Below are 21,580 nucleotides of genomic sequence, written 5' to 3'. Positions count from 1 at the left end.
CCCATTTCACGACATGTCATTTTTTAAAATTTACCATATTTATTTGCATACAGCCTCCATGGATCAGACGGCAGCATGCCGGTCCTTCGCCGCTGGGTACCATGGTTCGAATCCCGGTCACTCCATGTAAGATTTGTACTGGACAAAGAGATGGAACAGGTTTTCCCTGTCATCTTTCACTCCAGCAACACTCTTCAATATAATTTCATCTGTCAGTCATTAATCATTGTCATAGAGAAGTGCGACAGGCTTTGGCAGCTGGCATAATCCCAATCCTTGCCACCAGATGTGGGCTTCATTCCATTCCTGACCTGGTCGAATGACTGGAAACAGGCTGTGAATTTTCATTTAATCTATTTGTGTAATGGATGTTGCCGCATAATGGAAGCACTTCTACTTAGAATTTTTGAGGAAAAGTCCCTGCATAATGAACGCACTTCATTTGCAAAATAAATTGCCACAGTAATATTTAAAACAGGATGGATTGTAGTATGAAATGAAACTGGTAAACTAAGATTAAAAGCTACGGACTCAGTTGTGCTGACCCCACAATATACATTCTGCATAAGGGCGTTAATTATACAATAAAATATGTAATAATCACCAAGTTTTTCTATTTGCTTTTGTAGAAAGCTTGTCTATCAAAGTATTCTTTTTTTGACCATATCTTGATTATAATCTTTTCCTGCAGCTTCGCCTTGAGGAATATCAATTAGAAGTAAAGAGAGCAGATGGTAGGAAGCTGCTAAAATGGAATGCCATCCCTACACTCTTCGACTTTCCTACTCCCCTGAAATCTTTCTTGTGTGTCAGGGAGGCCCCACACGAAGAAGGGCTCTCTTCAATGCTTGTATATAAAATTGTCTCAGTCAATTTATGAAAATTTTTCTTTCTTAATCCGCTTACCATTCAGGGATGGTTTTTCTCTCGGACTCAGCAAGGGATCCCCCCTCTACCGCCTCAAGGGCAGTGTCCTGGAGTGTGATACACTGGGTCAGGGGATCCAAATGGAAGAAGGACCAGTACCTCGCCCATGCAGCTTCACTTGCTATGCTGATCAGGGGCCTACCTGCGATATAAGTGTGATTTCTCTATGGTTACATAAACTTTCTTGTCCCCTTTCTTAAACACAGGTATTATTAACCCTTTTTTCCAGTCTTCTGGTACGCATTTAAGGCCCGCTCCCACCTAGTGGAATGGAATGGAATCGAACCGAACAGAATTTGTTTTTAACATGTGTTTAAATGGGAGATAGAGATGGCGATCGCCACGAGTCGAATCGAATCGAACGGAACAGGATTCTCTGCCAAGAATATTTTTCGACTAGCGGAGTGGAATCGAACAGAATTATCAAGATTCGTGCACTTCGTACACGGTCGGATCGAGTTGAGATCTTTAGGACGACCATTTGGCGGCAAACGTGTATCAGCTTCAGCTGGAGAGTCAGCTGTTTCTTGGATACGGTTGGGAAAATTTTGTTTTGTGATCGTTTATTTTACTTATTGATACTAGACACGGAAAAACTTATTAGTTTAGTTCAAAAATACGTATAATTTCCTCTACTACAAGACCCACAAGCATTACTGCAACAACGTAAAAAAATAATGCCTGGGAGGATATAAGCAAGGCTATGGAAAACCAAACTTATTACAATATTCAATTTTGTGGTAGGTTTCTGAAGTCTATATAAAATTTAATTCATAATTTTTGTTGACTTCATCACCAAATCATGTTATATTGGAGTCCACATACAGTATATCAGTACGATAATTGACATCACATCTCACATAGGATGCATCTTTAAGTGTTTATTATATTTTCAGTGAACGATTTCGTAAGTGGCATTCCCTAGGTTTCAAACTGTCATATTTGTGCTGTGCGGTTGGGGTTGCGTAGGTGTGAGTTTTCATTCGGGAGATAGTGAGTTCGAAACCCACTGTCGGCAGCCCTGAAGATGGTTTTCCCTGGTTTCCCCATTTTCACACCAGACAAATGCTGGGTCTGTATCTTAATTAAGGCCACGGTCCTAGCCCTTTCCTATCCCATCGTCGTCATAAAACCTATCTGTGACGGTGCGACGTAAAGCAAATTGTAAAATAATAATAGAAAGGAATGTTGAAGCTACATCGATTAATGATTTCATCCTCCTACGGGACGCAATCTAATGCATTAAAGTAGTTTTAAAAATGATCACGGCCTCCCATTGCATCTGATGTAGCATTTCCTCCTGTAAAACTGGACTTTTCTGTTAAATTCTACTATCTGAAATAGTTGTTGAAATTGCAGTACAGTAACTCTGAAGTAGGCCTACCGTCAAAACTTAGCTTCATCGCGCATTCAACATTCAAATTAGTTTGAATACTCTCCTTTTGGCTGTCTTGTTAATTTCATGTACCCAGAAACTTCTCCAATCTCTCATAATTTTCTACCTCCTCACACCTTCTATCAGACCGTCCACTGCAAGCCTGTGAAGTTTCCCGTAGAATCCCGTTTGATTCTGTTCCGCTAGATGTGAGCGGTCGAGTGGAAATTTCAGCTGTTCGGTTCAATTCGATTCCACTAGGTGGGAGCGAGCCTTTATGTTTCCATAGACACTTTAGTAGTGAGTACAACCATCGCATACCAACAGGTCCAGCAGCGTTTATCATTTCCACACTGATTTCATCCATCCCTGTTTCTTTTTCCATCTTCATATTTTGTACTGCTAACTCCACCTCCTGCATTGATATATCATCTCCTGTTGTTGAATCCTCACACTGTATTGCTTCTATCTCCTCTGTACAGTTGTTCACATTCAATAGCTTATCAAAATACTCCTTCCGTCTTCTCTTTATCTCTTCTGGGTGTGTTAACAATTCCCCATTTTCCTTTTTCACTAGCTTTGTGGAAACTCTTTCTGTCCTCTTACTACTTCTTCCCCTACTACCTTCTTACATCTCCATTTGCTGTTGAGATACTTCCTTTTGCTTTCTTCTGTTTGAACTCGGTTCCCTTCTCGCCTGGCTGTCTTCTTTTCATTCACCACTTTCCTCACTTCCTCATTCCAACACTGTGTCTCCTTTTCTTTCACTCTTGTACATGTCCTGCCACAAGCACTCTCTGCTGCACTAATAAATTCCTTTTTAAATTTGGCCCACTCCTCTTCTACATTTTCCACTTCAATAACTGGGATATGTTGCTTCAATCTCTCCTAAAGCTCTTCCTGTACATTTTTGTCTTTCAATTTTCATACTTTTATTTTGCTTTCTCTTATCTCTTTTAGTTTTTACATTTTCCCCAACTGTAATTTTGCCACCACAACTCTATAGTCCCCATCATATGCTTCTCCTGGTAAAGCTGTCACATACATCAACTTCCTGCGATTAGTCCTTTCCACCAAAAAGTAGTCAATTTCTGATTTTGTTCTTCTGTCACCCCACCCATATCTTGTAATTTTCCTGCTGTTTCTCCTTCAAAACCATGTATTCCCAACTTTAAGTCCATTCCTTGCACAGAAGTCCACTGGTACCTCTCCTTCGCGATTCTTTTTCCCATATCCATACGGTCCAATGACTACTTCCTGTCCTTGTCTCTCGTTTCGGACCTGTGCACTCATATTTCCCATAATAACCACTTCCACATCTGAAATTTCTCTTTCTACTATCTCCAAGAATCCTTCAATATCTTCTTCCCTGTTTCCTGTCTGTGGTGCATACACTTGTATGAAGTCCATCACTTTATTCATCATCTTTAGTGTAATCTTCATTATCCTGTCACTAACACATTCTACCACTTCAACATACTCCTCCAACTGCTTCGAAATGATTAGTCGCACTCCGTTTATTGCCTCTTGGCCACCACTCCAGTATAATGCATGTCCTTTCCTCAATTTCTTCCTTCCGTTACCTTTCCATTTCACTTCACTCAGCCCCATCATCATCTTCTTCTCCATGAAATCTACTACTTCATCCACCTTTCCTGTCAGGGTTGTAAGATTTACTATTGCTGTCTTAATGTTGGTTACTGGTCACCCATTTCTGACAGTTCAACCAGTACCCTGAGAACTGCACGTCACTTTAAGCAGGGGATGCCCTAGCCTTTTCTGAGGTTGATTTCCTAGTACCATACCATATATAGGCTATTATTACGATGGGGTCACCACTTCCAAAGGCATTTTATACCTACTGCCAGGTGTTATTCTAGGCCACTCCACTGGAGTACAGACACCTTCTGTAGCCACTCCTCTGGAGTACAGACTCTATAAGTTCCCCCTCTTCCGCCACCGATGCCGCAACGAAGTCCACTGATGCCGTTGGGGGTCTTCACCCATACCCTGGGCTTGGGCCCTCCATATTTGTGACCCCTGGAGAGAGGGTGTCCCAGTATTTTAAAGGCCCCAGGAACTGGGCTGCCTGCTGGTCTGCAGGTTGTTTTGAGTATTTCAATCAGCCTTACTGAATTGTAGAGTCTCCCTATCCACTACCAGGGGTTAACAAAATATTCTCTTTTATTTTATTTTTAAGAAAATTGACATGTTTCGTCTCTTCTAATGTGAGACATCTTCAGCCTGAACTATTATGGTAAAACACATGATAATCTTAATACTCATAAACAATGACATATATTAAAATGTTGAAGAGTCAAGTCCCACACCGAGCCACACACGAGCCGGCCGGACAAGGGAGAGGAGAAAACTTCCAAATAACATAATATGGATTGCAAGAATTGCCCGGCCACATAATTCAACATTGACTTATTCCACCTGTAAACAAGCCCTGTTTGATCAGATATTCCTGTACTCAAGGCTTCAAACATGAGATCACATCGACGTATTTCAAGTTTAAACTCCGTATTTAGAACGCTGTGATCTTTTTAATTCATTTTGTACATTAAAAACTCAATTGGGACTTTTATCATTCATAATTTATCTTAAAACTTGCACGAACTGTGTTTTTTTTTTAAATCTGAGTTTAAATGTAATAGATTGAATCACATTGACTCTTCAACATTTTAATATATATCACTGTTTTTTAGTATTAAGATTATCATGTGTTTTACCATAATAGCACAGGCTGAAGACGTCTCACAATAGAAGAGAGGAAACATGTCCCTTTTCTTAAAAATAAAATAAAAGAGAATATTGTATTGTATTGTAAAAGTGGAATCAATCAATTAGACCTTATTTCTTATTAAGGCAGACAATTCGGATTTATTATGAAATTTACTTCTTGCGATGATAATAGTAATGAAAAATTTGCATAACTTATTCACTTATTATTATTATTATTATTATTATTATTGTTATACAGTCAAAACTGATGAGGATGTTTTTGAAAGGACTGAAAAAAATAACGTCGTAAAGCGGGAACGTGCTAAAAAATTAAAAAAAAACAATTTCCCTGATAAATTTAAGGTTAGGTTTGAATGTAAAATAATTACAATGAAAACAAAGAAACAAGTGTTTACAATTATAATTAATGGAATAAATAAATAATACATTTTAAGAACACCAACATAGTAAAACTTCACAGAAAAACGTTCTTAGAAACTGAAACTAGACACGTCGCTGACAATTTTCTTTAAAATTGTAATAGGAAAGTCCAACATCTGGGTGATTTGCACATGTTTCGTGTGAGGTTTAGCACCCACTTTCTCAATAAACTTTAATTTTTCATCTATAAACTGTCTAGCTTTCTTCTTCTCCATAACTGAATGTCCTGCAAACCACTATGCATAAGTACAGTAGGCCTAATTTATGCACGTTGTTACACAATTCATTTACGAACGTAAAATTAAGCACCAACATGTCAGCTGTATACGTAAGTAGAATAGGCCTAATTTACATACGCTGTTACTCATGCAAGTACAGTAGGCCTAATTCACGTACACAAGTCATTCAGACCTCTTTCAGGCAGTGCGGGAGTAAAATGCGCCCATGTGCATGCGCGGGTTCACCCGCTTCCGCTGACTCTTACACAATGGATCGAGTAATGTAAAACTTCCCCCGCTTTTGAGCGGATCCTTTTCAACAATCTTTTCAGTGTGGGTAATAAATATGGACCGTCATAGTCTTCGGTTACCTTCTACATTTAAGAAAATATAAAAATAGTTCACACATGCTATGTCCTTCACATTTCATTAGAGAAGGAGATGGGTACAATTTTGAGGATACTCTCTCAATAACGGGCCTAAATGATATCACGCTTTCCAAAACATGACGCCACTAGTATTTCTGACATTGAAGTTATTAAGTTCTCAATGTCTATTTCGGGTTCCATAACAACCGCTGTAAATCACACAGGAAAAGAAAAAAATACAAATAACTTTTAAATTGAAAATGAGAAATAAATATGTCGAATGGGTGAGAGCGGACCTATTTTGTTTATCGCCTAAATCCATTTCTACTTCCTTATAGGTACACTATTGGGTTCTGATACAGGTCGCAGTACTGATGTCGCGAGCACAGCCGATCCGCTGTGTATGATGACATGCATAAAAAAAGATGTCCAATAACAAGTAACTGTGGGCATGGGATCGCAACTTGCCACAGGCTGCCCGCTGAAACATTTCTCCTGAGTGCTGTTACTCTCTGCCTACGCATCATCTGAAAGATTCCATTTGAACAATCAGGTCTTAGTTTAGGCCTAGGTGGATCGGTGGCTAAGAGTGGAAGCGGGTCGAACACACGCCATCTGAAAGAGGCCTCACGAACGTAAAATTAATTTTTTTTTTTGCTATTTGCTTTACGTCGCACTGACATAGATATGTCTTATGGCAACGATGGGATAGGAAAGGCCTAGGAATTGGAAGGAAGTGGCCGTGGCCTTAATTAAGGTACAGCCCCGGCATTTGCCCGGTGTGAAAATGGGAAACCAAGGAAAACCATCTTCAGGGCTGCCGACAGTGGGGCTCGAACCCACTATCTCCCGATTACTTGATACTGGCCGCACTTAAGCGACTGCAGCTATCGAGCTCGTCGACGAACATGTCAGATGCAAAGATAATACAACTGGCTTGGGACTGAAGCTCCCTGGAGCTGTAGGCCGACCTGCAACCGATTCTGGCGCCGTGAAATTAAGTTCTCTACCAAATCCTCACCTAGGCCAGTTGTCACTGGCCTGTCGTGCGTGCAACGTGGCCGGAAACACCAATTTAAATTTCTTATGGTGGGAGTTACGAACGGACTAAAGAGTGACGTAAATGTGCTATCCAGGTTTCGTCAGCATATATTTAATAGGACACGTCCTGGGACTTTGGAATAATGGCGTAATAACCAGGGAAATGCACTAGAGGAGGGCGTCTTAACCAGTTTCAACTGAACAGCATACAATTTATATCAATCCATGATAACAATAAACTCACGTCCTCATCCCGAGGTGGTGCAGCTCATTTTTCAAGCAGACCCCCAATGGAGGTGAGCCATATACACCGTTTCAACCACATACCATCCCTCCTGCCAATCCTAAATTTCTGGCAGTACCGGGAATCAAACCCAGGCCCCGAAGACATCTAATAACACTAACCGGTACGCTACGGAGGCGGAAACCCTGCTGTAAAATATCACAGTTTTCGAATATAAGCATGTTTTACTGTTACTAGAAATGTAGCCTAAATTGCTGGCTGTAATATTTATTGTAATAATGTTGTTTTAGGCCAACATACTGAGGTAATTTCCTATCAGCAGTTTACGGCCAGATTCCATACGCTTTCATTTTGGTTCCTCCCGCATACCTGCAGGTTATTACAGCGAAACCTCATTAGTGTGATCCTCATTAACACGCTTTCCCACTAAACATGTCGTAAATTCGAAGACCCGATTCTCATCGTATTAAATCTATATAAAAATACCTCACTTATCGCGTCATGAATTTTCACTATTACCACTTAGTTACCATCATACATTTCCTAGATCTGAAAATGTTACTGTATTTGTCATCCCTTCTGAAAGAAACTATTTCCAACTCAGGTAAAAACCATCGCTACAGATGCGTGATTATGGTAAAAGGCTTTCCTGAAATTCAAAGATTAAAATCTGTCAAAAAGTGGACTGGCATAAGCGTGCAGAGGTTGCGAATGGTAAACTCGCACCTTCAAGTTTTGACTTGATCAATCATGTTGGTTGAAGTTTTGTTAGATTCAAAATGGCGGCCAAAGTCATTACTTGCAGTTGCACACACGGTCGAGTGTAACCTCCATTCACTGTCTAAGAGTGTGACCAGAAAACGTTTAATAACCCACTGCTCCAAAATAAAAGGCTTCTACTAACATTTGTTTTAGAAAGAGTGTGATCTGCAATAATACTTTGATATTTTTATGGTCCCTGTGCACGTTTTCATATTTGTTGTCTGGTGTTTTTCACACCTTTCAGTGTACTGGTACTTATTTTATAATCTCCAGCAGAAAAGAATTTCATGTTTATTCTCCTGTGTTTTTCACACCTTTTAATACTTTCCTCTCATCTTTAGAAACGGTAGATAGGCCTGTAGTTTTCAATGTACCCATGGATACACGACATAAAATGCTCTCATGACGGAAAAAATCTTATCTAGTGTTTCCATATCCCTGTTGGATAGTTTTTATTTCTATATTCTTTAGAATGTTTTCTCGCTTCATGTGTTATTTTTCCTTGTCCCCTGCAGAAACTTCTTAAATGATGTTTCAATGTATTTAATATTAACCGTCCACACTTGCTTGATCTGATAATACTTTGTTCATGCTCAGGCACCCAAATTACATCTACCATATACAGTAGCCTGGTTTTAATTCCATTGCAACTGTTCACAATTTATGACATCCCAGGTCTTATAGAAGGCAAAATAGATATCAATATATCACAACTCACAGGTTATAAGAAAGCTATTAAATATATGTAGTCCGAGGCAAATGACACTAACTTTAACAACTTTTGTGTTCTTAAATACATTTTTAAATCCGAAACTCGCCTATATGCAACATGGAAATGCTGTAGGGATCGCCCACATTGAGTCCCAAAATGGTGGCTCCATAAGTAACATTTGTGTCTTGAGCTGTGCATATAGACCTTGCTTGCACATCATCACGCCAAAAGGAGAGTGTAATTAACTTTAATCATAGATTTGTAAGTCAGCCTGATGACTAGTAGGAGATGTGCGCTCTTTGTTCCCACGTCAGCTTGTTTGTGTGCCAGGTCGGTGATTCATCTTTTGCTTTCTCACGCATTGTCGTGAAGGTCATAGCTTGATCGAATCCTTGAGCTGAGATGGCAGTGCGTCATGCGTTTACAATTGTCACATGTTACTGATGCGGCTCTGTCAATAAAACACAAAAAACAATCAGTAACACAGTAAAGCATAAAGTGTGAAAGGAGAAATGTTGCCGGATACACTCAAGTTTTTAACTTATTCACAAACATACAAAAACAAAGGAAGATTGAAACTCCACATGGAGGCTATTTATTACTTCATATTCTGCTTGTAATTTACCAAAACTGTAGACCTTCCACTTGTGGAGAGGCTAGATTGTTTACATTTAAAGAACTTTGGGGGGGAAAATACATTATAATCCTACAGTACCATGTCATTAAAAAAACACTGCTCATGAACATTTATTCGGAATCACAGGCAGAGTGGCTAGTTTCACTTTCTTCTTGTGGATACTAGTCGAGAATGCAAGGTCCTTCAGTAATGATTTGCAGTTAAATATAATGTACAAAGGAAGTTTACAATTACAGCTGTCAGCAGTAATGGCGAAGATCACTGTACAACGTAAATTTTAGTGGCCAGTAGTTTTAATTAGAACAGTTGCCACTCCCTCCTCAGAAATAGTACTGTTTCTTGGCATGTCAAAATACACAGGGGTTTGATCAGCACTGCCCATCTGCAAAAGGAGATACAAGTTCTGCTGCCTTAACCTGATCATGTGCGTGTGGAACACTAAATTTATTGGAGCAGTCGTTAGGCATTTTTTGGCCCAAAGAAGTTTTCCCGTCACAATGACAGGTTATTACACTGCATAAACTGAGTAACCCAACTGTAACTTACCTTGAACAAGTTTCCTGGAATATCATGGGATTGTGCAATTTCCTTTGCTTTTAGTTTTAACATTTCGTGAGGAACACTGCAACCACCGTTCCGCATCTCTCTTGCCCATTCCAGTAACACTTCCTCAACACCCGGGAACTTGCCTAGTTTTGGCCTAAGAAATGCCACTTGCTGCTTTCTCCAATTTCACACTTATTTTTCGTGAACAGAAAACTCATGACCCGCTGCTCTATTATTATTTTCTTCTGCAAATTTCACCACTTTTAGCTTGAATAAAGCCGTGTAATGTTAATTTTCCCTATGAAAAATATTTACTAACAAGCTCTCCACATTGTTGAGTTCAAACAGTGCGTGGCAGTGACACTTCCTGTTTGTTACTACAGACGCACATTCTTGTGACAAGCTCACGGATTGGATGAGCGGCTCTTAATCAGCACAAAAATTTATGAGAAATATTTGGTCAAAAAATTAGAGATGCCGCTGATACGAGAGTAAATACAGTATTACCACAAATATTTCTGTCAAAGAATAACATAAATAATTTATTTATATGAAGAGTGATTACAACAAAAATAGTACCAAATTAGCAGCTCACCTCAGCACAAAGTAAATTTCTCTGCATCAGTGATGATGGGAACTGAATGATCTTATGAGAATCATAATAAACTGTATATCTTCGGAGCATCAAGGCAGAAAAGTAACCTTCAACATTGCCTGCAATGCACATATATTCAGGCAGTTTATCTGATATATAAGAAAATGTTTCTGGAATTACTTCCTGCAGAAATACAATGTCAGGTTTCTCCCTGGAACAAATAATTTTAAAAATTAATACTTAAATGATATGATATATATATACAATATGTAAAAATTTAATTTCTTCACTAAACTCAAAGTATCAGAATCAAATGCACACTGAAGAAAATGGAAATTGCAACACCCAGAAGGCGTAGTGCTACATTGCTGCAATTGAACATGCAGGACGAGTGTTCGGTTGTGCTTCGATGATTACACTTTCAGGTCCCTCTGACCCCAAGTTTGGACAACAATCAATACAGGATATGCCAAGCACGAGCTGCAATACATTGATGAATTTGTCGAGGCTTGGAGTCAATAAGGCCCTGGATCGCTTCCTGAGCAACTGTAGCCCATGCTTGCTGCACTGCATGGGTCAGTTGTTCCAGAGTTGTGGGTGGCTGAGGACGGTTGGCCAGTCGTCGACCCATCATGCCCCACACATGCTCAATAGGACTGACGTCCGGGGATCTGGCGGGCCATTCTAAGGTTGTGATGTCATGGAGAGCTTCTCTGGAGATGCGTGCAGTGTGAACCCGGGCATTGTCCTGCTGAAACATCCCATTAGCAATGTTCGCCATCATAGGGACAACCACTGGATTGAGTACCCTATCAATGTACTGTTGAGCAGTCATAGTGCCCTCAACAAGCACTAATTGTGATTTCACATTAAAGCCAATAGCTTCCCAGACCATAATGCTTGGTGTTGGCCCTGTGTGCCTCTCGACAATAAGATCTGGGCGGCCCCTCTCCCTGGTACGTCGACGCACATGATTCCGGCGATCACTATGGGCAAGACAGAAGCGCGATTCATCACTAAAGATGACCCTATGCCATTCGTAGACCCACGTCGATCTTTCTCGACACCAGGCCAGCCTTGCACGTCGCTGTTGTGGGGTCAATGGAACACCTTCTGCAGGGACACGGGCTCGTAGGCCAGCTGCACGCAGGCGATTACCAACTGTTTGTTGTGTAACGTGGGGTGCCACAGCTGCTCGAATTTGCGCTGCTGTTGTATGGGGTTACATCCGGGCCATCCAAATGATGCGGCGATCCTCCCTCACAGTTGTCTGTCACGCTGGGCTTGTGCCAAGTCAACGAGTGTGGGTACCTTCATTTGACCACTGCTGCCATACACGTTGTACCGTAGATGCCTGTTAGCCAACACGTGCAGCGACAGTCCTTAGCGATAATCCAGCCTCACACAGCCCAATTATCCGAGCCCTCTCAAACGGCGACAGTTGTTGATAGCGTGCTCTTCTCTGTCGTCGAGGCATGTTTGACGGGGAACACTTCACTGCACAGACTGCAAGTCAACTACGCTACACCAGAGTCCATATACTGGAGTTTTCCTCCGTGACCAATCATGTGGGGAGACCTGTAGCAACAATCCAATGGGTCTGAAACTTTGATCATTTACGTACCTACATGGCATCGTTCCATATCTTGAAAATCAACACAAACGACCAATGCCTTCATCGTGTTGCAATTTCCATTTCATTAAGTGTAATTTAAGGCAAAAAAAAAAACCAACACTGTTCAGTTTAAGGATTTGAATGTTAAAATTAGACACAATTTTTAGTACATGAAAAAACATTATGTATTTAAGTATTACTGTTTACATGTGGGATAAATGTGGCTTTAAAATTTTCAGAATGTATTCTCTTGTGTTATGTATAAAATGAATTAAGTTAGCGGCTTGTTCTTTGTGTATGCAAATAATCCTTAGTACTTCTTACGTGGTAGTTTAAAGCATCAATGTAAGGAGGAGGTTGCCCTCAACTTCAGTTGATTCAAGAAACCTGTATGATTTTTTAACATCTTACCCCCTCATGGAGGGTGAATTATGTATTGAATAGGAGGGTTGAAAAAAGACTTATAATTGTATACGGTAATTCAGCGCTGTCAATACGGACATGAAGCTAATATTAGGTAATTAGGTAAATGTGACAGCCGGAGCTATGAATTACACTGGATAAGAAGGGAGTAGACTGTTTGAAAAAAGATAAAAATGAAGTTTGATAAGTTGTGAAAAGAGCTCCTGCCACCTTAACATAGCAAGCTTGGCATAGTGAAGCAATCAGTTAAAGAAGCGGTCCGGTCTAAAATCACTTCTCAGTATGATTGCCTAAAAAATACATAAAAACAATCACCAGAATGCTGGGTTTTGCCTGAACGTCATGCATTTAGGAGAAGTGGAGAGCTCGATAAAATGTGTGACTTAACTTGCTCCACTCACACTCAGCCACATACATGGTAGAGGCAAATAACTGTCCATTCAAGTGTTAAAACATACTAGTAAAACACAAATAGGGTATGAAATTATTATATTTCTTCTTCTACTACCACTTTTCCCACATCTGTGAGGTTGCAGGTGCAAACTGCGTCATACACACACATACATTTGTATGTATGTATGTATTTATTTGGACCAGTTTTATGGCCAAATGCCCTTCCTAATGCCAACCCTATATGGAGGGACGTGATCACTATTGTGTGTTTCTGTGGTGGTTGGAAAATGTTGGGAAGGACCTAATATTCAGAAAAAATATGCACAATCACCAAATCCCAAAAGTGAAACAAAGTGTGATACAGCAAAGAGAGAGAAGCAAAATATGAATACCAATAAATGCAATATCGGTATTATATCAGGAGAAAAGCAGTTTGCTGTGTTCTTGGTAATAGTGGACCCTAATGTGATATCCCTATTCGGTATATATAAAAATAATTTTTCCCAGACTTAGTTCCTCTATCAACCAAGCAAAAATATCACAATCACAGGTTGATTCGAAACGAAGAGTGGAGTCCGGCAAGGAAATTGTCTTTCACGACTTATTTTCATAATCATAATGGATGAAGTTTTAAAAGTTGTTAAAAGACAGGATACAACAACTAATGCCCTGGTTTTTGCTGATGATATAATGGTATGGGGTGAGGCAGAAGCGGAAGTACAAACTAGACGATCTCTGGCATGAAGCTTTTACAACCTTAGGTCTCAAAATCAGCAAAACGAAGACAGTTGGCTTGGTGATGAGTAGGTATACCACATACAACAATTATTGACTGGGCATTTATAATTGAATTTTGAATTAGGTTCAGTTAGACAACACGGAGAGCCACACAGGACACTCTGAATGGTCATTAAAAGCCATTTTCTACGAGATATTATGCTAGTTTATTAATAGAATGGGCTAATAATTTCATTTTTTGCCTTGTAGTAAAAACCCGGTAAAAATTCACACCTGGAGATAATATTTTTTCTAACATTATAAGTTAGTGGAAAATAATGAAATCTTACTTGGAATGCATCTCAGAGGAGAGATGTGTGCATAGCGATGTCCAGGAACCCACCATCCTGCCCCAGAGAATTACATTTACTTCAACTGTACAACCTAATGAAGAGTATTACATGCCATTTTCATTGCTGAACTAGCTACTTGCATTCCTATTGGCCAACGTGAAGCAGCGGCATGTGATGTAATTCCCGCCAATTATGATAATCATATTCCGTTACCAAACCCAGCACAATAAAAGCGCAAGGAAATGTAACATGTTATGGAAACAACGTAGGATACAGAACAGCAATGAAGTTATATCTTTGCTTGCCCCTATATCACAGGTCTTGTACAGGTCCTATCCTAACCACCCGCACAGCAAGGTCCAGTCCAAACCAATGGTGTAACAATAATCACCACCATATTCATAACCATCCCATTCTATCAACAAAAATACTATTTGGATGATACTGAAGTCATCAGATTAATGGTTGGTGCCAGAGGAACCATTCCTCTCCGATTGTCCAGTTCTGCGAATCAATTAACCTCGATCAGGCATTAACCCTTTTAGTACAAAAGTTTTATTCATCCTCATGCATGCCCACCCTGAGTTTTTCTGAATGTTTTAGTAATGGCTCAAATGGGTGAAGTAGTTTAAAATTACAAACATTTACACAGTTATCATATAATTTTGAAAAGAAAACAACTGTTATTTGCCTTTTTCTCTGGAACTGAACAACTGTGTGATCCTTTTTCACAGATTCATTCACTGCAAACTTGTGTTCACCATCATCATAAAAGCAAAACTTACCATTATTCCCAACAATATCTAAAATATTGTCCATCATGCTTTCATTACACCGGGGTAGAGACTTGTAAAAGATAGAAAGCTGCCCACGTTGAAAATAAGGCACAGAATTATGGTAAGAATATTGTAAAGTGATGAATCTAATTGACTGTCATCTTCTCAGGGCACTGCCCAGCTCCATTACTAAATGGTTAGCACGCCAGCCTATGGACAAAGTGCCCCCCTCCCGGTTCGAATCCTGGCCGGATCAGGGATTTCAAATTTTCATTAGTTAATTTCTTTGGTCCAAGAATAGTATATTAGACTTCATTGTAGGTAAAGCCTCATCCTCACAGATGTGCAAGTTACCTGTGGCTGTAAACTTGAAAGACCTTTAAAAAAGTAGACCTGCTCCAGGCCTCTATGGAGACCATATGCCATTATATTATTATTCACAGGGCACTATCAGATGATACCATCTCATGTTGAACAACTAAAGTGGAGCGTCAGATTGGGAGTTAACTTGGTGTTGGGATGGTGGAAAATGTGTTGAGTTCCAAGTTAGCTCAGGCATGGGATGGAAAAGGTAAATAACAGAAGATGCAATGACTGCCTTAAAACATTCAATCCAAATTCTTAAGAACTGTATCTCCCAAAATTTTTAATGAAACAACATACTGTAGGCCTATGTCAAAACTAACATGTAGTCAACTCACAATTTCTTTTGTTTTACAGAATACTTTGTCCTCAGGAGCAATCACCAGTTGGGGAAAGTCAAATTAAATCATTATTTACTCACCTTTCTAAATAATCAGCAATATAGCCCAGTAGAACATCCTGTGAAACCCTAAATCCTTGATCAATTCTACTAAGTTCATGGAACTTATTTCTTATCCAATTCACTACACATGACAGTATCACAACACAATTCTTATGATCAACTGGATGCCATTATGCATCATTAGATCTAGCGCCAAAAGTTGGTCACGAGATATTCGCATCCAACATTAGGTTTATGTGTAAATTCGAGCAAACATAGTTTTCTTAAACATGGCATTCCTGGTGTTGTAGGATAATAGGTTGTACCTTCTCACCAAATTTAAACACTTTTACACTCTAAGTTCATAGATTTTCTTGAAAAATTAAGCTTAGTCTACTGATGCAATTTAAGGTATTTCTCATGTGCTGAGTATCTACTGAGTAAGTCTTCAAAAAATTTGTGACCGCAGTCGTGATTAAAACCTAACTCTCCTACTGCACTAAGTGCTTGAACCACTGTGAGCCGCGCCACAACTCCGGCACATTATTCAAGTTTTAGATGGAGAAACATTAGAAGGGGAGCTATTCCCTAAAGTCACTGGTATAACTACATACTGATTTGACAAATTTCAACTGATCTGAGTCAAATACAAATGGTAAGAAGTGAGCCATTGTAGTCTATACAATGCTATGCATATTTCTTTATGAATTTTCCTTCACGATAGTCCTATAATGTTCTGAGAGTATAGTACCGACGTTATATTTTCAAGCCTATGGGTTAAGTTTTGTTGTGCTTTAGACACACATTAGTCACCAAGTAGAATGGCAGTCTCTCATACCATTAGGGGACGTTGACCTAGATGTTAGGCCCCTTTAAACAAGCATCATCATCATCATCATCATCATCATCATCAGAATGGCAGTCCCTTAAACTAAGTAAAGGATATGGAGGCCAGTATATGTGTTTATGATTACCTTATTCCACGAAAAATAAAGCTATTCTGAAGGAAAGTATAAAATTTTAATTAATTATCTCAGTCGAACAGAACAGGAACAGAAAATGTGATTAAAATATTTGCTCCATAAATTCATATAAAACACTGGACAGGTAATACGATTGTTACTCTCAGTTCATTCAATCTCGAAATCAGGATCTCCATTGAATCCATCTATGCCGTCCACGATGCCAGAACCTCCTTGAAGTTTATGGTAAAATTGTTTCGCATCTGCAAGTATTAGGTGCATCAGCGACTTAAGGTTTCCAAGTTTGGCTTCAGAGATAGGTTTTCCATTTGGCCACAAAGGTTTTTCTGCCTGCAGTTTCTCATTACGTTTACTTAGTACTCTGCAGTGTATGCTGATGAAATTAAATTTGAGGGCACGCTAAATAAATGCAAAGTCACTGCATTCATTATTCTGATCTGGAATTCACTGATTTGCCGCGTATTACCTAGCATAACATGTTAACCTCTCAGCGTGGGATGACTTTCACTACCTGGCCAGCCTGAGCAGCGGAAGGAGTATAGCACCAAGATAGGAACCTTCCCCTCGAATCAGCTTGCGGAGATAACTACAGAGAAAAATGGTGGCCATTACCTTAGCTGATGTTCTGCCTACCGATAGGTGAGACCCCGCCTCCTCTCTTAGCACACACACTCAATAGCACGACGATCAATAAGACAAGTTAACTCGAAAAGGCGTCAGCTTTTACACCCGAGAGGAAGGTTCGAGAAGACTATGGACTAAAACCAGACACACCCACTCATTTTATTGGCAGATAAAATAGGTACCAGCAGCGTTTGATTGGCTGAAGAATAAATACAAAAACTTCCAATTGGCCAGACTCCAAAGCTGGCGGGATGAGTAAGAAGTGTTGCAAACCTTGAAGTATCACAAATAAGGAAAGTCAATTCAGTTCAGAAAACCTATAAACACAAAATTTCTTTAAATTTCTACTTGTTCCACTTTGCACCAGAGTGCCTGACATCAGTTCTTTAATCGAACCATCTATGGAGAAAAGTCCAAACTTCTTGAAATAATTGTTGTAAACTGTGATACCAAAAAAAAGACAAAAAAAAAAAAAAGATATCCAGTCAGTTTAGAAAACCTTAAAATAACACATTACTCTGTCACTTGAGTAGTGACATCTCTTGATCAACGTCCCAACTTCTTGCACTAGTAATTTCAATTTTTTTTTTTTTTTTTTTTTTTTGCTAGTTGCTTTACGTCGCGCCGACACAGATAGGTCTTATGGCGACGATGAGACAGGAAAGGCCTAGGAATGGGAAGGAAGCGGCCGTGGCCTTAATTTGCCTGGTGTGAAATGGGAAACCACGGAAAACCATCTTCAGGGCTGCCGACAGTGGGGTTCGAACCTACTGTCTCCCGAATACTGGATACTGGCCACACTAGTTTCAATTTTTACGTGATAGATAGCGTTCTTCAAGGCGCTTCATTTAAATGCACGGGTTTGAGGTGTACCTCCCAGTACAATCATCATCACATTGTCCGGCTCCAAGGCTAATTGGTTAGCATGCTGGCCATTTGTTCAAGGGGTCCCGGATTTGATTCCTGGACGGATCAGGGATTTTAACTTAATTACTTAATTCCTATGGCTCAAGGAATGGGTGTTTGGATTTTCAACATTAGATTTCATCTTAGGTAGTGCCCTATCCTCCCAGACACGCAGGTAGCCTATACGGCATCAAATCGAAATAACTGCACCAGGCCCCTCTGGAGGCCACACGCCATTATTATTATTATCATCATCAACAATACATTAATACCAAACGCAGCTTTTTTTTTTTTTTTTTGACAGGAATATTACATATTTGCTTAAACATAAATAAGGAATTTTCTAACCTGAAAAATTACGTAAAGTGAAGAAACTCGGAATTACAGTTGCCTGAAACATAAATGTCTCTATTGAACTTGCTTTCAGTACACATTATATTCATAAGCAAGTGTATTGCATAATTACTACTGGCATTGGAAAACACTGAGGCATCTTGCAACTAGTACCAATTTATTCAGGGGCAGCAGTAATCTCATTGCGCACATGCTGCTGCTTGATGCTGACAAAGGGAACTATCCATACGGTCATATCAAAACCAACAATGAAATTTTGCAGAGAGTATGAGCAATGTACACAAATTTAGCTGCCATTTCCAGCTGTAAGGTCCTGAAATCAACACGGAAATGTCTAATAGGATTGCACACATTAGCATATAGCTCAACGCGGAGAGCTCTGATGTTCAGCTGAAGCGAGCGCATTACCTTGAGCTTTCTGTGCCAGGCAGTTAGCACATGTTCCTTTGAGAGAGCAACCATGAATCTGGCTAATGTTCTGAAGTATGCATTACGCTATTTTCATGAAAAACATTTTTCCTCTTCCCGTGAAATAACTTTGGAAGAAATGTGATCGACTTAATTGTAAATCATCCCATGGGTGCCAGTATCGTCTCGGAGTCTTGTCTGGAGAGAAATGGTAACAGTGAAAGTGATAATGGAAGCTGTGACACCTCATCTGCATTATCTTAAAGAAAAGGCAGCCCACCACTGTCAGGTACGAGAGGTGTTACGGATCCAAATTTGAACCCCCAGTCTGATTTCCATCAATCCAGTGAAGAGATGCGGCAGTCACCTAACAAATCTAATTCTAGCTATGTTTCCAGTCCACAGAAGAAAATGAAACAAACTGTAGATCTTTCATATAGGAGAACTATAAATTTATGGTTAAATGGAGGGACGGCTTTCATTAACCACTGTTCACAAATTTTGTCGTTAGGTGATGTCACTACGACAACTGTACAGGTGAAAGAACCAATTAGAATCTACATCAGTAAGTCCTGTTGAACATAGGAAATTGATGCATACAAAATTACTTTTTCACCTTGCAGAAGCAAGAAGCCTGAAGCTGAATGTATGCGATGAAGACCTGCAACTGTGGCCATTGGAAATTTCAAGAGAGATTTCAATGGGGCAAACTAATTTCAGCACATCTACTAGTTGGTTGAGTAATTTCAAGAAAACGTACAGAAACCACAAAATTTGTATCCCATGGGTATCTGCAAAAAGAAGATGAAAATGATAAAGTCGCAAAGAAATTTATGGAAGCAACTACAGAGCGATTTTTAGACTACATCCCATCTTACACATACAATACAGATCAGAGTGGTTTCATGCACAAAATAACAGCAAGAAAGGACTATCATTTATTGGTGGGTGTTGTGTTTTCAATGTACATATGCTATGGTGAGAGAAGTGTGGATGCACAGGGTTGGCAGAGGGGTTGCGACAGGTTAAAAAAATGGCTTCCTATGTTTATGTTGTTATGGTAATGTATTGTTCACATAGTTTGAATAAAATATCGGTAGTAAGCGAAATGCGACTTAATTTTTTATGAACCTTCGTTTACTGATACGTAGTTAACGTAAAATTAACATTGTGGCGACCGCGACAGGACTTACTGGTCCTGATATTTAAATATTGCGTTTGGAACGGAAGGAAGACATCGTGAAATATGGATCTCGAATCCTCTATTATAATCAGGAAGGTGAAACGCTCAGGGTTTACACGGCAACTGAACATTCTCAAAGACGAACTGAACAACGAAGAATTAGATCACAAAGAAAGAAGGAGGAAAGTCAGAATCTCCTTTTCCTTGCTTCAAAAGAAGAACGAAGATCTTCTGACGCTGGACGGTAAGATCTTAAGTTTGAAAATAGAGGCGGGTCACGAAGGCTTGGAAGATGAATGCCGTGTGACCGACGACTACCAGCGACTATTTCTTGACACCGAGGTAAGTGTGAATGAAATATTAACTCACCCGGCGAACGCACTTGATGATTCGAGTATCAACAGTGGTGCTGATATCGCAAGTAGGCGGAAAGATGTTTCGAGTATCAACAGTGGTGCTGATATCGCAAGTAGGAGGAAATTCAAGCTCCCGAAGCTGGAATTACGGAAATTTGATGGTGATGTGAAACAATGGTAACAGTTCTGGGGACAATTTGAAAAGATAGATAAGGACCCGGACATTGTACCAGAGGACAAATTTCAGTATCTAGTGCAAGCTACTGTTGAAGGTTCTCGTGCTAGAGAAGTGGTAGAGAGTTTTCCACCTACTGGTGAAAATTATATTAAAGCTGTTGAAAGCCTGAAAAATAGATTTGGTAGAGATGATCTACTTGTAGAAGTGTATGTTAGAGAATTGTTGACTTTAGTTTTGAAGAATGCTTCCTCTGTAAATGATTCCACTTCATTGTGCAGTCTCTATGACAGTCTAGAATCACAAATTAGATCACTTGAAACTTTGGGTGTCACTTCAGATAACTGTGCTGCTATGCTACATCCTCTGGTTGAATCATGCTTACCTGAAGAACTGCTGAGGGTATGACAAAGAAGCAGTACTTTTGTAACCACTGGTGATGGTAAAGATAGGTTAGAAAACATTATGAAATTTCTGAAACTCGAAGTTGAATCTGAAGAAAGAATCAGGTTAGCAGTAGCAGGGTTTGGTATTCACGATAATGGTTACAATAACGCTCAGACAGTATTGTCATGTAATAAGCCTGTCACTACTACCGAGTTGCTAATAAACAGCAGGGTAGAAGATAAAAAACAGGGTTGCATTTTTGTGATGGCCGACACGAGGCTTCAAGTTGTTTTAAGGCCCAGAAGCTCAGACTACCAGATAAACAAAGGTTACTGAAAGATAAGGGTGGTTGTTTTTGTTGTTTTAAGAAGGGTCATTGCATAAACAGATGTAAAATTGCTGTGAGATGTTTGGTTTGTAGCAAGAATCACAATGTTTTAATGTGTCCTGATGTACCTAGTAACGGAAAGAAAAATTCTAAAATAGTTCTGACTCACATAGTTCAGATCACAAACATAAAGATCAATCGAAAACAACCTCCCTAAGCAGTACCACTAACCGCCAAGTTCTTTTGCAGACCTTAGTTGTA

The 21,580-nt window shown here is 39.6% G+C and overlaps 1 protein-coding gene across 4 annotated transcripts in view; it reads right to left on the bottom strand.

Moving 5' to 3' along the window:
* The window catches only part of LOC136874732 (tyrosyl-DNA phosphodiesterase 2), a 109,317-nt gene that overhangs the window by 30,453 nt on the left and 57,284 nt on the right, over nucleotides 1-21,580 (bottom strand). For all 4 annotated transcript variants that reach the window (XM_068227792.1, XM_067148398.2, XM_068227791.1 and 1 more), the window contains one exon: nucleotides 10,594-10,804. In XM_068227792.1, coding sequence (XP_068083893.1) covers nucleotides 10,594-10,804 — 211 coding nt within the window. The remainder of the gene's footprint in view (nucleotides 1-10,593; nucleotides 10,805-21,580) is intronic.

Source organism: Anabrus simplex, chromosome 5 (genome assembly GCF_040414725.1).
Source record: "Anabrus simplex isolate iqAnaSimp1 chromosome 5, ASM4041472v1, whole genome shotgun sequence".
Taxonomy (NCBI): domain Eukaryota; kingdom Metazoa; phylum Arthropoda; class Insecta; order Orthoptera; family Tettigoniidae; genus Anabrus; species Anabrus simplex.
The sequence above is the reverse complement of the archived record's forward strand: the minus strand, read 5'-3'. Positions and strand labels throughout refer to the sequence as shown.